Source organism: Medicago truncatula, chromosome 7 (assembly GCF_003473485.1).
Source record: "Medicago truncatula cultivar Jemalong A17 chromosome 7, MtrunA17r5.0-ANR, whole genome shotgun sequence".
NCBI classification, from domain to species: domain Eukaryota; kingdom Viridiplantae; phylum Streptophyta; class Magnoliopsida; order Fabales; family Fabaceae; genus Medicago; species Medicago truncatula.
The window spans coordinates 54,500,267-54,515,092 of NC_053048.1; the positions used below are offsets into that span (position 1 = coordinate 54,500,267).

General features: G+C 33.5%; 3 protein-coding genes across 4 annotated transcripts; all 3 read right to left on the bottom strand.

Moving 5' to 3' along the window:
* Positions 1-301: 301 nt before the first annotated feature.
* LOC11434201 (probable aldo-keto reductase 1) lies at positions 302-3,538 on the bottom strand. Of its 2 annotated transcripts, none has more exons than XM_003626388.4 (7): positions 3,339-3,538; positions 3,090-3,257; positions 2,798-3,001; positions 2,537-2,709; positions 1,313-1,409; positions 899-1,055; positions 302-711 (listed from the first exon to the last, which is right to left on the bottom strand). In XM_003626388.4, the coding sequence occupies exons 1-7, from the start codon at positions 3,390-3,392 to the stop codon at positions 695-697; spliced, it is 870 nt and encodes a 289-aa protein (XP_003626436.1). In that variant the 5' UTR covers positions 3,393-3,538; the 3' UTR covers positions 302-694. The 2 variants fall into 2 exon arrangements, with proteins under 2 accessions (XP_003626436.1, XP_003626432.1); XM_003626384.4 differs by having other exon boundaries at positions 302-694; positions 3,339-3,537.
* A 1,458-nt stretch (positions 3,539-4,996) lies between these two features.
* Positions 4,997-7,885, bottom strand: LOC11432828 (probable aldo-keto reductase 1). The gene is made up of 6 exons (XM_003626390.4): positions 7,520-7,885; positions 7,244-7,456; positions 6,869-7,041; positions 6,636-6,732; positions 6,173-6,326; positions 4,997-5,414 (listed from the first exon to the last, which is right to left on the bottom strand). The coding sequence occupies exons 1-6, from the start codon at positions 7,754-7,756 to the stop codon at positions 5,236-5,238; spliced, it is 1,053 nt and encodes a 350-aa protein (XP_003626438.1). The 5' UTR covers positions 7,757-7,885; the 3' UTR covers positions 4,997-5,235.
* Positions 7,886-8,330: 445 nt separating this feature from the next.
* LOC11430578 (probable aldo-keto reductase 1) lies at positions 8,331-11,456 on the bottom strand. The gene is made up of 7 exons (XM_003626393.4): positions 11,309-11,456; positions 11,012-11,182; positions 10,578-10,778; positions 10,167-10,339; positions 9,886-9,976; positions 9,426-9,579; positions 8,331-8,759 (listed from the first exon to the last, which is right to left on the bottom strand). The coding sequence occupies exons 1-7, from the start codon at positions 11,378-11,380 to the stop codon at positions 8,566-8,568; spliced, it is 1,056 nt and encodes a 351-aa protein (XP_003626441.2). The 5' UTR covers positions 11,381-11,456; the 3' UTR covers positions 8,331-8,565.
* Between the last annotated feature and the right edge of the window lie 3,370 nt (positions 11,457-14,826).

Consider the following 14,826-nt stretch of genomic DNA (forward strand, 5'->3'; position numbering starts at 1 on the left):
CCAATGTTTTCCAAGTGTTGCTGTAATTGTTGTTATTTCCTAGATTTAATGCTCGAGTTGTATGCCTCAACCATGACTTTCAATTTCAATCACCGAGTGTAAATACAAAGAAACACACATTTGGCACTTCCATTGGAGTCCAAATGTACAAATTAAACCATTGTACCTGTGGAAACTGATATGCGTATGATTGTGAATGTGGATGTATAAATTAACCTAGCCCTAGTTTATTTTAAAAATTTGAACAACAGGCAGAGAGAAAAATAATCACAATTTCACATCTCTCTCCAGACAAGGAATATATTAGTAGAACATGATTTCACATTAATTATAAGCAAATTGGTTTAATCACATAACATGGACACAACTAAGCATGAAACACAAATTTTGCTGAGTTATCCGCATTCGACCAATGACAATCGGTTTTATTATATGGGATTAAATTTTTAACAACATTCAAAGAGACCAGAAACTAGTTTGAGTCTCAAACACTGAGGTACAAAACTGGCATCAAGCTATGATTTTGTTGGAGTATTAGCAAACTTCCAAGAACATTGAACAAAAGCACCAGTTGTCCGATCCCCTGACACCTCAGATATTGGCACAGCATCTTCAATCTCCTTCAAATCATTTTTGTTGAGTTTCACTTTAAACGAACTGATATTACTTTCAAGATTTTTTATCTTAGTTGTTCCTACAACACATGACAGTCTGCAAAGTCATATTTGCAACAACAAAAGGAATCATAATTGAGGTTTCAAAAATTTCAAATAATTTCATGTAGTGAATTTGTCATAACAGATTGATTAGTATCCTTCCCTGAACATTCAAATTATACACGGGAGTAAGCTCCATAGATGCCTAACTTGTTGAGGTCACAAAGTGGAAAGTTACTTACCAGGGATGGGCACTACATCGTCTCCTTGATGAAGAATCCATGCAAGAGCAAGTTGTGAAGATGTACATTCATGCTTCTCTTGTGCCAACTTTTCCATCCGATGATAAAAGATCTTGTTCTTGTCAAAGTTTTCCCCTTGTAACCTTGGTTGGATTGCCTGGTGAAAAAAGAGATGTTGGTGAACAATGAACAAGGACCTGTTTGGATTTGTTCATTCGGATTTATTTACTGGTATAAACATATATGAGACTGTTTAGGACTCTAGGATAGCTTACGAAAAGTACTTATTGTTTATATAAAAACAGTTGGACTTTTAATTATCTCTTATTATAGAAATAGCTTATATTTAGACACTTATAAATGATATGCGCTAACAGTGACTGTCATCAGAAACAAATCGGGTCGAGTCCATACCAGAAAACTGTCTGCAGGTACACTTTCTGTAATAGCCTTGCCTCCAAAAAATCCACGGCCAAGGGGACTGTACGGTACTATTCCAATGCCAAGTTCCCTGTAAGAGTTGTCACCAAACAACTGAAGTCATTTCGAGAAAGAATTGTAAAGGATATCAAAAATCATTAAGTTAGGAATTGTAAGAAAGAACTTGGTATTCATACTCAAATCAAAAGGTTCCAAATCAAGGAAGTAAAACTATTCGATCAAAGGTATATCTCTTCTCTAGAAATCAAACAACTTTCTTTGTTTAAGCACTATCACATGAAACAGAAGGTGTGTTTTGTTGCCATTTCTAAGACCACTAACAATGTAAAAGCCATTGTTTCAAGGAACTATTGTCATTTTCAATTGTCTCAACAATTACATCAAGATGAAAATTATAAACAGATTACAAAGGTGACATAACACAAAGAAAGTTGTAGGAAGTAACCACTCAACCCTTAATGTTTGTTTTACTTGAAGTTATTTATTTGAATTTTGAGAGTTATCAAACCGAAGTTATGAAATCGTGAAATAAGACCGAAGTTTTTCTAAGTTCTGCATAAAAAGGAAATGACTTAACTCTTTCATGAAGAAATGCTAATGACCTCTGTTAGAATTTGTTGGACTTGGATATAATGGTTACAAGTTGTTTAGTATTAATTGCAAGTTAGTTAAGATTTGTTAGCTTAGTTAGGAGGATCATTAATTAAAGTCAACCATTTTCATTCTATCAACTCCAAATAACCGATCCTTCTCTCAATTTATTCTCTCTTTTTTGGGCAAAAAATCATGCTTCTTAACATGGTATTAGTGGCTATTCTTTCAAGTAATCCACCAAATTATTCACACACCAAGCCCAATAGTGTTGAGCGTGAGAGAGTGTATTGTGAAAAATTGAAGTCCCACCTTTTAGAGGATAAGGTCTGAAATAAGTTTATATAGAATGAAATTCACCACCTTATAAGCCGGTATTTTAAAGATGAGTTAGGCCTAATGTAAAATTTAAGATGGCTCATAACTGAAACAGTCATAACAAAAATTGAAATTTTCGACTTGGTGCATATTTGGATTGAGAGTGAATTTCGATTTTGCCAAAATTAAGGCAGCGCAAATTCACAGTAAATCCAAACATACTTTTGCAGTCATAATCATGGATAATCCGCAAGTTAGACAGAAAAAGAAAATCAATCAGTTAGGTACCTGCAAAGGGGAATGATATCTGGCTCAATTTCACGAGTCCAAAGAGACCATTCCATTTGAACAGCAGTAATGGGATGAACAGCATGTGCCCTTCTGATTGTATCAGTACTAGCCTCAGATAATCCTATGTACTTAATCTTTCCCTCTTCAACCAACTTCTTAAGCTCTCCCATCTGTGATTCATTCAAAACACCAAATCAAAAACACGAGTACCTACCTACCACTTCCTAACAAATTTTAAGAATAGATTCTATTACTTACAGTGTCCTCAATGGGAACAGTGGTGTCAATACGGTGCTGATAATAGAGATCAATGTAATCCACCCCAAGACGTTGAAGACTACCCTCACAACATGATCGAACATATTCAGGACTACCATTTACTACAACGTTACCAGATTCCATTTTGACAATCCCAAACTTTGTAGCAATCTGAATTTGATCTCGTGGTATGTCCTTAAGTGCCTGAGAATTGTTAAAATGTTTATGTTACATCATTTTTGTTATGCTAAAACATAATAAAATAAAATAAATATGTGAATGAAAGTAGTACCTTTCCGACAAAAACTTCATTGGTATGTGCAGCATAAAAATCAGCAGTGTCAAAGAAAGTGATTCCTTTGGAGAAAGCATGTTTGATCAAAGATATGGCAACATCTTCTGGAACAGCAGCGTTGTATACTCCAGTGAGGCCCATACATCCATATCCAAGCTTAGAAACCTGAAAGCAACAATAAATATTATCAATGATTCTCAGGAACAAGGAAGTGTGAAAATTCAAGGAAGGACAAAAGTTACTTACTTCTAGGCCTTGGCTTCCAAGCTTCACTCGAGGAATATGAATAGTATCTCCCATTTTTATTTTTTTTGTGTTTCTCACTTTCTGTTTCTCTGCTCCACTCCAAAATTTTCCACTCTATCTCTTTTTCTCTGTTGTGTTGTTGTTTGTATGTTCCTCTTCAAAAATGTATTCATAGGGGCAGCCGGTAGGTGAGCGTTACCTAACTCTTGGGGCAGTGTCATAATGCCACCATTTTCCTTTTTTATTTCATTAAATAATCTTAATTGACTTTTTTAATTTTAATGCTGGCTTATTTGATTGTCTAGGCATGTAAGTCCCTGTCCTTATTCCAGGTGTTGTGTATTCAAGTCATCATCAATCTTATTTTTAAGGCTATGTTTGGTAAAAATAGCGGATAGCTGATAAGCTAGCTGATAGCTTTTAGCTAATAAATTAACTGAAATGTTTGGTAAAAATAGCGGTTCAACTAGCTGATAAATGTAAAATGACATAACAGGTATTCTTAATTCATAATAAAAATTATATCATTAATTTAAGTATTTGTAATTTTGTAAACTAATTTTTCTTTAAAAAAATACTTTAAATTTATTAATTTAATATATCCTATGTATTATAAATTAAATTAAATTTTATTCACTAAAATTTTATCTTATATTTATTATCATTTAAGTGTTTCCACTTTATAAAAAAAATAACATTTACCTCAAAAACAAAAAAAAAGTAGCACTAATAGAGTAATACTAATAACAGAGAATAAGGAAAATAACACTTACCTCAAAAAAAAAAAAACAAAGGTATATATTTTTTAAAAAAAAAAAGGTCAGCTGATATATATACAAAAATTGGAATAAAGAGATAGTAGTCTTTATTACGTAGCTTATTATAAAAATTATAATGGATAAAAATACAATTTAAATGAAATAATAAGGATAAAATTGGAAGAAAAAGTGAGAAGCTATAAGCTATAAGCTCAAACGCTACTTGGAATAACTTCTGAAAAATAGTTTATAAGCTCGTGAAATAAGCTATAAGCTCATGGTGAAAAAGTATTACCAAACAGAACTTTTTTTGTCAAACGAGCTTATAAGCTATAAGCTAAAAGCTAAACGCTCTTTTTTGGGTTAACCAAACAGACCCTAAACCTTACAGTTATATATACACTCTCGATCGGGCCATGCAAGTTCCTTGGAATGTTGAGTTTCAAGTCCATCTTACAGCCCCATTTATACATTTTTTTATTTTTTATTTTTTTAGAATCTGAAAATCACTAAAATCAATGAAGCGATACAACATGTCACACTATGAGAATCTGAAATACAAAATATGTCATACTATGAGAATCTGAAAATAATTTTGTATTTTGATACTAGCTATGAATGGGGGGTAGCCTACTTTAAAAAGCAGGGTGCAAATTAAAATAAAAATAAGAATATTTTCATTTAAATCACTCAAGTTGGGGTTGGGTCAATCTGAGTGCAGTCACACAACTTGGGTCAATGTCAACCCATTTTCGCAATTATATACATTCCTAAGCAATTTTTTATTCAAGCTATCGAAACAACATGAACACGAATTTCATTGTTTTTTATTTCTTTTTCTACATTTTGGTTTCTATTAGTTTGTTTTAACATTTCATTCACATTGCCTGAAAAAAAAAATAGAAAAAAAAACATTTCATTCACATTCATCCAACATGGAATCCTATGAGAATATGATTGAAATCCCTTATTATTTATTTACTAATCAAAACAGCAGAACAACTGTGAACAGCCGGTCTTGATTTGTTCAGCCAGGTCATAAAAGAGTTAAATACAAATAAAGAAATCATTGCTGCGCTTTATTCATGACTGACTGCATTCTCCAACTAAAAGGGATTTATACTTCAGGTTGAGACACTTCAAACTTTTGGAGGTGTGTTAGCAAACTTCCAGGAAATATGATCAAATCCATTGTAGTATCTACTACCTGCTATATCATCCACAGGAACCGCTGCAGAAATTTCTCTCAGGTCCTCTTCTGATAGTTTCACTGCTAAGGCACCAAGGTTTTGATCCAGATTCTTAATCTTCGTTGTTCCTGAGAAAAAAGAAGTCCCCAATATTTTCAAGAATAAAAAAACTGAAAATAAAAACTTAAATAAACACTTAGATGCATGACTTGTATAGTGCATTATCAGCGCTTAAAAAAGAATGCATGACTTGTATAGTGCATTATCAGCACTTAAAAATTTAGAAGAACCTTCAATAACCCCAAATACATCAGATAACACTCATAATATATGAAATTTAAGGCCACATAATGCCAATATGTAGCAAACGAAAGTTGTTGAATAAATAAGCGAGGAGATGCTCAAGTGTATTGAACCCTCCAAAGACTGCATGGTTAAGGGGTAAACTTGTAAAGTTGTAATCTAAACCGCACTAGTTAAACATTGCATTATACTCTATAATCTTAAGTATTACATAATCGAAAAATTACAGCAGTCACTTTGCTGTCGGAGACGTAGGAACAATTGACCAGATTACGTGATAAATCATTTATGTTCTTCTGTGCATTTATTTATTTGTTTTCTTTAGAGTTAAGTTTTCTTTTTTAACAAGTGTATACATAGTTTTTTGGTGTAAAGACAAGAGTGTACATAGTTCTACTCTTGATTGATCAGTGCACAACGATAGAAGTATACAGAGCATACTAATTTGTTCAGGCTTCAGATTAACAAATAAGACGAAATCTCATATTTCTGATACTGTTAGGATACCAGCTAAGAGTAGCTAGCATCAAAGGTTTTTGCAATAATACTATTTTCGAAAAAAATATGCATATTTTTCACTTACCGGGAATAGGCACAACATCCTTTCCTTGTTGGAGTACCCATGCTAATGCTAACTGAGCAGGAGTGCACCCATGCTTTTTGCCAAGACTTTCGATCTTATCATATATGTTTTTGTTCTTGTTCAAGTTCTCAGCTTGGAAGCGGGGATGAGAAGTCTGATAAGCGAAATATTTATCAGAAAATAACATACACTTTTAAAAAAGGAAAGGGCATTAATTTTATAAAAGACTTTGCATCATTTATGTGAGAAAAAAACAGATAAGGATGATATTCCCTGTATCATTACTCTAGTTTAAAAAAGCATGCATTTGTTTGTTTACAAAATAAGACAACAAACCAACCAATATTTAATACATGATTAAGATTTGATCAATTACATAAATTAGCATGTCTTAGTAATAGTTCAATTCCATGGAAAGCAACGGAAACAGACATATAATTTAAGTTCTGAAATGCTACTATACCAGGGAGCTAACAGCAGGCACATTTTCCGTAACCCCTTTGCCACCAAAGAAACCACGACCAAGAGGACTATATGGTACAATTCCAATACCAAGCTCTCTGTATCAACAAAAGCTTTAAATTAGTGAAGTCACATTTAACACAAACAAGCAACCAGGAGCAAATGGTTCCTATTCCTTAACCCTCTTTTCAAGTAACACTTAACCAATGAACTTGGAGAGGAACTCAAACTAACCTGCAGAGAGGAACTATCTCCTCCTCAATGTCGCGAGTCCAAAGAGACCACTCTATTTGTACAGCAGTGATGGGATGAACAGCATGCGCTCTCCTTATTGTATCAGGGCTGGCTTCAGATAGTCCAATATACTTAACTTTTCCCTCTTCCACCAGTTTCTTAAGTTCACCTACCTATAACACAACAAACTTGTTAACAACACATCTAGTGAAATAAGCCAAATAATCTTCAAATTTGAATTGTCAATAACTCAACCCTAGAAAACCAGCTTATCAAGGTATGGGAGTCTCCCATTTATAATTTGGGACTCTCAACAAATAATGTAAGCATATATACGTAACGCGTAGTCGAGTACTAGGAAGAAATATCCTTAACTGTATCCTCAATAGACACAGAAGTATCAATTCTGTGCTGATAATAGAGATCAATGTATTCAACATCGAGACGTTTCAAGCTAGCTTCACAACACGAGCGCACGTACTCAGGTGAACCCTTGATGGTCACATCAGCGAGACGAGAAACGTCTCTTCTAGATATACCAAATTTTGTAGCCAACTGGATCTTTTCTCTGGGCAATTGCTTTAATGCCTAGTCAACAAAATCAAATTAGCATAATAAAGTTTGAATTGAATTGAAACATGATTAAATTACCTTTCCAAGTAAAATTTCATTAGCACCACTACCTCCATAGATATCAGCAGTATCAAAAAAAGTAACGCCTTTACTGAAAGCATAGTTAATTACGGAAATACCATCTTGTTCAGGAAGAGGATCATTGTAAGCTCCAGTGAGTCCCATACACCCGAAACCCAATTTTGAAACCTGAAAGCCTTGGGTTCCAAGTGGGACCTGAGGAGGAGGAATTAATTCAGTTTGTGTTGTGGCCATTTTGGTTGAATTGATGAATAATTACAAACTCCTAATTGCATTGCACGGACTATATATATATATACGAAGAGCGCATCCTACTCATTACGCTTTCTTCGATTTGTGAGATATCGTCACTCGGTATGTCAGCGGGTGGGTATAATTCATCACTCAGTATGTCACTATATATATTTTTTGGCTTGGAAAAGGAAGGATGACGCCAAAAAAAAAATAAAATGTAGCATGTATTTTGACTAAATTTTAAATCAAATTTTGCTAATATTTTGTAGGCCAATTAATTATTTTTCATGGTTTTACGAGGTCAGTTATTTAATAAAAGATGAAGAGAATGATTTTGAGTGAGATAGTACTTATCATTAACTGAATGTGCTCTGCTCTATTCCACTTCCTATTAATTATGCAATCGTCCTCGTTGATCACTAAGAAAGAAGTAATTCATTCTTTCAACAGTTTAGATTTTTGGTCACATGCTGGGTGCGAGTAAAATAAATATTTTGATCCAAACAAAACACCAATTTGTTTGTTTTAATTTTTTATTTCTATTAATTCTTTGAATTTTTACATTTCACTCACATTGCCTCAAAAAAACCATTTCATTCACATTCATCTAACATGGAATCCTATGAGAATTTGATTCAAATCCCTTATTATTATTTATGGAATGAAAACAGCAGAACAAATGCAAAAGCTCAGTCTTGATTTTCTCATCAAGCATGTCATAATTGAGGCAACTACAAATATAGAAATGATCGCTGTGTTTGCGCCTTATTCATGATCGAGTGCATTCTCCAACTAAAAGAGATTTTACTTCATGTTGAGACCGTTGAAACTTTTGGAGGTGTGTTAGCAAACTTCCAGGATAAACTATCCATTCCATTGTAGTATCTACTACCTGCTATATCATCTTCAGGAACTGCAGCAGAAATTTCCCGCATGTCCTCTTCTGATAGTTTCACTGCTAATGCACCAAGGTTTTGATCCAGATTCTCAATCTTGGTTGTTCCTGAGAACAAAAGAAGTCCATAATATTTTCAAGAATAAAAAAAAGCTGAAAATAAAACTAGGTGGAAAGCATAACATGCATGGCTTCTATAGTACATTATCAGCACTTAAAAATTTAGAAGAACCTTTGGTTAGTAACCTGAGTACATCAGATGACACTCTTAATATATGAAATGCAAGGAAAGTTGTTGAATATGACTCATATTCACCAATAAGGGGTAAACTTGTAATCTGAACCGTACGATTTATAACGTTACATTGTACTCTATAATCTGAAGTATTGCATAATCGAAAAACTACAACAATCACTCTGTTGTCGGAGACGTAGGACCAATTAACCAAACTATGTGATAAATTGTTTATGTTCTTGTGTGCATTTATTTGTTTTTATTATAGTTAGGTTTTCGTATCTAACAAAAGTGTATTTTTTGGTGTAAATACGAGTGTACATAGTTCTTTTCTTAATTGATCAGTACACAACGATAGAAGAAGTATATGGTGCATTCTTAATTGTTAGGATACATGGTTCTTCTCTTAATTGTTCAGATTCACAAATAAGAGGAATACTCATATTTCTGATACTGTTAGGATACCAGTTAAGAGCCTACCATCAAAGATTTTTATGAGAATACTGTTTTCGAAAAATTGTGCATATTTTGTCACTCACCAGGAATAGGCACAACATCCTTGCCTTGTTGGAGTACCCATGCTAATGCTAATTGAGCAGTAGTGCATCCATGCCTCTTGCTAAGACTTTCAATCCTATCATATATAACCTTGTTCTTGACCAAGTTCTCAGCTTGGAAGCGGGGAAAAGAAGTCTGATAAGTGAAATAATCATCAGAAAACAACATAAATTTTTTAAAAAGGAAAGGTCCTTAATTTTATAGAAGACTTTAAACATCATTCATGTGAGAAAAAACAGATAAGGATGATATCCCCTGTATCATTACTCAAGTTTAAAAAAGCAAGCATTTGTTTGTTTACAAAATAAGACAACAAAGCAATCAATATTTAATTCATGATTAAGATTTGATCAATGCTATTGCATAATTGGCATGTCTTAATAGTAATTCTATGGCAAGCAAGAGAAACACACTTTCAATTCAACTACTAAAATGCTATACCATGAAGCTCGGCACATCTTCGATAACTCCTTTGCCAGCAAAAAAACCTTTACCAAGTGGACTATATGGTACAATTCCAATACCAAGCTCTCTATATCAACAAAAGCTTGAAATAAGTAAAATCTCATTAACACAAACATGCAATTCAATACAGCAAAGAGCAATCGGTTCCACTGAATAACTCGTAATTAGTGAAAGTTGTTCGAATTATTATTTAATGAACAAACAATCATGAGTGTTGTAATCTTATCATGTGAACTTGGAGAGGAACTCAAACTAACCTGCAGAGAGGAACTATCTCGTTCTCAATGTCGCGAGTCCAGAGAGACCACTCTATTTGTAAAGCTGTGATAGGATGAACAGCATGTGCTCTCCTTATTGTATCGGGGCTGGCTTCAGATAGTCCAATATATTTAACTTTTCCCTCTTCCACCAGTTTCTTAAGTTCACCTACCTATAGCACAACAAACTTGTTAACAACACATCTAGTGAAATAAGCCAAATAATCTTCAAATTTGAATTGTCAATAACTCAACCCTACAAGACCAGTTTATAAAGGTAGGGGTGTCTCCCATTTATAATTTGAGACTCTCAACAAATAATCTAACCATATCAACATGTATATGTAACTTGTTGCCGTGTACTATGCTCAAATCAAATACTAGTTTTACATAGGAAGAAATATCCTTAACTGTATCCTCAATAGGCACGGTTGTATCGACTCTGTGCTGATAATAGAGATCAATGTATTCAACATTGAGACGTTTCAAGCTAGCTTCGCAGCTTGAACGCACATACTCCGGTGAACCTTTGATGCCCATACCACCGCCACTTCTGGATATACCAAATTTTGTAGCCACCTGGATCTTTTCTCTGGGCAGTTGCTTTAAAGCCTAGTCAACAAAATCAAATAATGAAAAGAAAGAAAAAAAAAAGCTCAAATTGGCATAAGTTTCAATTGCGGTATTAAATTTAGAACATAAAAGAAATTCTTGGCATTTTTTTTAATGATAAATGTTACTAGTTAGTTAGTTGTGAGATTACTATTTACTCGTCTGTCCAGATTTAAACCCAGGACCTCTTGGCAAAGTACCAATTCTTGTAGTTATTATTAATATGTATATACCTTTCCAACCAAAATTTCATTCCCACCATCGAGTCCATAAACATCAGCGGTGTCAAAAAAAGTGATGCCTTTACTGAATGCATGATTAATTACGGAAATGCCAATTTCTTCAGGAAGAGGATCATTGTATCCTCCACTGAGGGCCATACACCCTAAACCGAACTTTGAAACCTAAAATAAAAACAATAATATTAATAGGTAGTAGTAGTAAATTAGTATAGTATAGTATAGAGAGAAGAATATAAATGACATTTGTATATGTAAGTGTAAGTGTACAAGTGAGTGAAGTGATGATACCTGAAAGCCTTGGGTTCCAAGTGAGACATGAGGAATTAGTTCAGTTTGTGTTTGTGTTTGTGTTGCGGCCATTTTGGTTGTTCAATAGTAATTGCTTCAGTTCCAATTTGCATTTTGCAGTGATATATACGAATGCGCATCGTGGCACACGCTTTCCTCGCTTTGTGATGTCGTACCATTCTATGTGTTATGTTCCATCATTGAATATGTTTCTTTTTCTCTTCCATACTGGTCAACTATGATTGACTTGGAAAAACACAACTTTGGGTGGGTTTTTATCATATAATCCATCATTCAAAATTTTGAATTATTTTTTGCCCTCATGATTAATAAATATTTCTTCCGTCTGTCTCATGTTAACCGAACATTTTGTTCATTGAAATTTTTTTGTGTAGAAACGAACTTAACTATCATTCTTACAAACAACAAATTACATGACACATCATTTTTTTTCTTTTAACCATGATTGATGGTGGTGAATACTAACTGCAAATAATGGTTGAGAGAGAGGAGGAGCAATTATTTTTCATTTCTTAAATTATTTCCAAATAACGGGCAAGCAAACCAATTATGAACCCCTAACTCATGAACAACGTTAGCTGCCTTCAGCCACCAGAAAGAATGGTTCTGAACCTGTACGAACAACTGGTAAATAGTATTTTATGTATTGTTGAACTGCCTGTTATTACGCTCAGTCCACAACACCCACACACAAGCCAACCATAACAATTGCATAAAAGAACGTTTTTTAACCGCATAACCTAACAGATAAGAAAACTGAACAAAGTGGTCAGCAACATCAAAAGGGTCGGAAGGTAGGACATTGTTCCGTTGAGAGTGCAACTCCTAAATAACCAATTGCAAAAACTTGCTCACTCACATCAACATGCATGAGCTTGTTTCAATCATCATAAAATCCACAAAGTATGCCACAGCATCCAACAGAGGCATACACTCAAGGGAATGCCAAATACAAGATTTTTTTACTATTTCAATACAAACTCAGTAACAAACATCGTCCAACAGTAAAAACAACTAAGATAAATCAAAAGCCTTCCATTAAAGTAGTTTATGACAATAAGAATAAAAGCTTTCTTTCAAGCTCACTTTATTCAAAATAATTTCTTTACGTTGGAAAATTGAAAACAAAAAAATCCAAGTATCTTTAAAATTAACAACCATATCCCTTGACAAACATTGCCTTCTTAGCTTCATCGTATCCAAGCATAGATAACACATTACTAACAGAGATTAGTGTTATTTCCAAGCTGAGCCAAAGAACTAGCTTCCAAGCATAACATATTGGGATTTAGTTGCTTCAACTTTTTGTAGTCCACCTGTCAAATTAAAAACAAGAGATAAATTATTTTATGGTCCTCAATTTTAAACTCTAAAGTAAATGCAATCTTAAATAGAAACCATAAATAGTATCATCGCGGTTTTTTTTTTCTTTCAAAAACAGTATCATCATGTTATGGCTGATTATTCTAATGAATTCACATGATATTTATAGCATTGCAGCCGTACAAGCATAACATTGGCTAAACAAGGACACAACGTTCGGAATCACTAGTCAAACAGATCAATCCGTTGCAGGTACCAACTATACGAGAGCATTCTTTATCGTTCAAAGAATAGTAAAGATTGAGGTGCAGTTTCACGAAGGCAGGATCGGAAATTAGGGTTTTCCAAGACTTACTTACACAACTGAATCGAATAAGAAATTCAACGGGAAGAAAGGAAGCAGCTCTGTGATGAGATCATTGGAGAGAGCCACCGTAGCCGTCGGAGTCATAGACATTGTTGATTATGGCTGTGTTTGGTAACATAAATAAGCTAGTTAGATTAGCTTATAAGCTCGTTGGATGAAAACGTGACGTGTTTGGTAACAAGCTTTTCTCATGAACTTATATCGTTTTTTGAAAAGCTAATTCAAGTAGCTTTTTAGCTTATAACTGGTAGCTTTTTATATTTTCTTCCATTTTTTACCTTTATATCATTTTTATTTTAGAAAACTACCCACTCAAAAAAGGACAATCTTTAATGTATACACTTTCTTCCATACACACATTGTACCACCCCCATGTGAGAGTGTGTAAGAGACAATAAATGTAAGTTTTTTTGTGTGTGGGAACCATATGGACACATGTCACAATTGTATTGGGTGTACAAATGGTACATGCCACCTAAGGTGGTCTATGTATCATTACTCCTAAAAAAAACATAACTACCCACGTTGTGTTTATTTTTATTTTTTTTACAGTTGCGTTTTCACTTTTTTTTTCTTTCTATTTGATTTTTTTTAATGTTCCTTATGTTTTGAGGTTTGTATTTTTTTATATGGTCTCATTCAATTTTTTTTTTTTTTTGTAATAATAAACAAAATTTATTAAATATAATATCAATTAAATTCACATATCATGTAACAGCCCGATTTTTCGCTAGATTTATTTTTAATTAATTATTATGTGATTATTTGTACTTGTGTGTATTTAATTGTCATTGGGTGCATTTTCATGGATTACCGTATTAGAAGAGTATTTTGGTCATTTGGTGGGTAAGGGTAAAATGGTAATTTTGGTGAGAATTATTTTTAATGTTTAGTGAGAACCATTATTTTACTAAGTTACTAGTGTAGTGATTAGTTTTTACCGTTTAGTGACCGTTTGTTATATTTTACCGTTGTTAGTAATTACCGTTGAATGTATAGAAACTTTTTAGAATTATGTTAGAATGGGTTAAGCCCATTAGGGTCTAGAATTGAGCCCAATTGAGTGGGAACACACCTAAACCTAAACTTGGAGAGAAATTCATTCATTCTTTTCATTTCACAAAGTTAGAGAGAGGTAGAGAGAGAGAAAATTGGGAGAAAGGAAGAACAAAGGGTTAGAGAAAGGGGGAAACTTGAAGATTGAAGAATTAGGAGGTAAAGTGAAGCCTAAGTTTGGATTAATCATTATCTAAGGTAAGGGGGTTAGTCTTCATCATAATCATATTCATTTATTGCAATTTCTCATTTGTTGTATGAATATGGGTTGAATTGAATAAATGGATAATTGTTGCTAAATTCGTGCTCTAACTGTGATGTTATGTTTGTATGCATGAATTGATGATAATTGTATGATTGTTAGTGAAATTACATGTTCAAATATGTAAAAATGATAAGTTGTGAAAATTGTGTTCAATTGGTGAATTTTGCTAAGTTGTTGTTGAATTGAGTTATGATTCTTGTTCAATTGATGTTATCGCTCTTAATTGATGTTTTTGTTGATGAATCATTGCTTGGGTATGCATATTCATGAATTGATGATGATAATTTGAATTGTTGTTGGTGTTTTATGTAAATGAGTTGATTTGGTGAATTGGCTAAAAGTGAGATTGATTTTCATGTTCAATGTGTTTTTGAGTATCCTTGTGAGTTATTTGACCTATAAACATCATTTGGGAACACCTTTGGGCAATGAGGGATCAAAATTGGGAGTTTTGGGTGAAAAAGGGGTGGAACCCGTAACATTTTT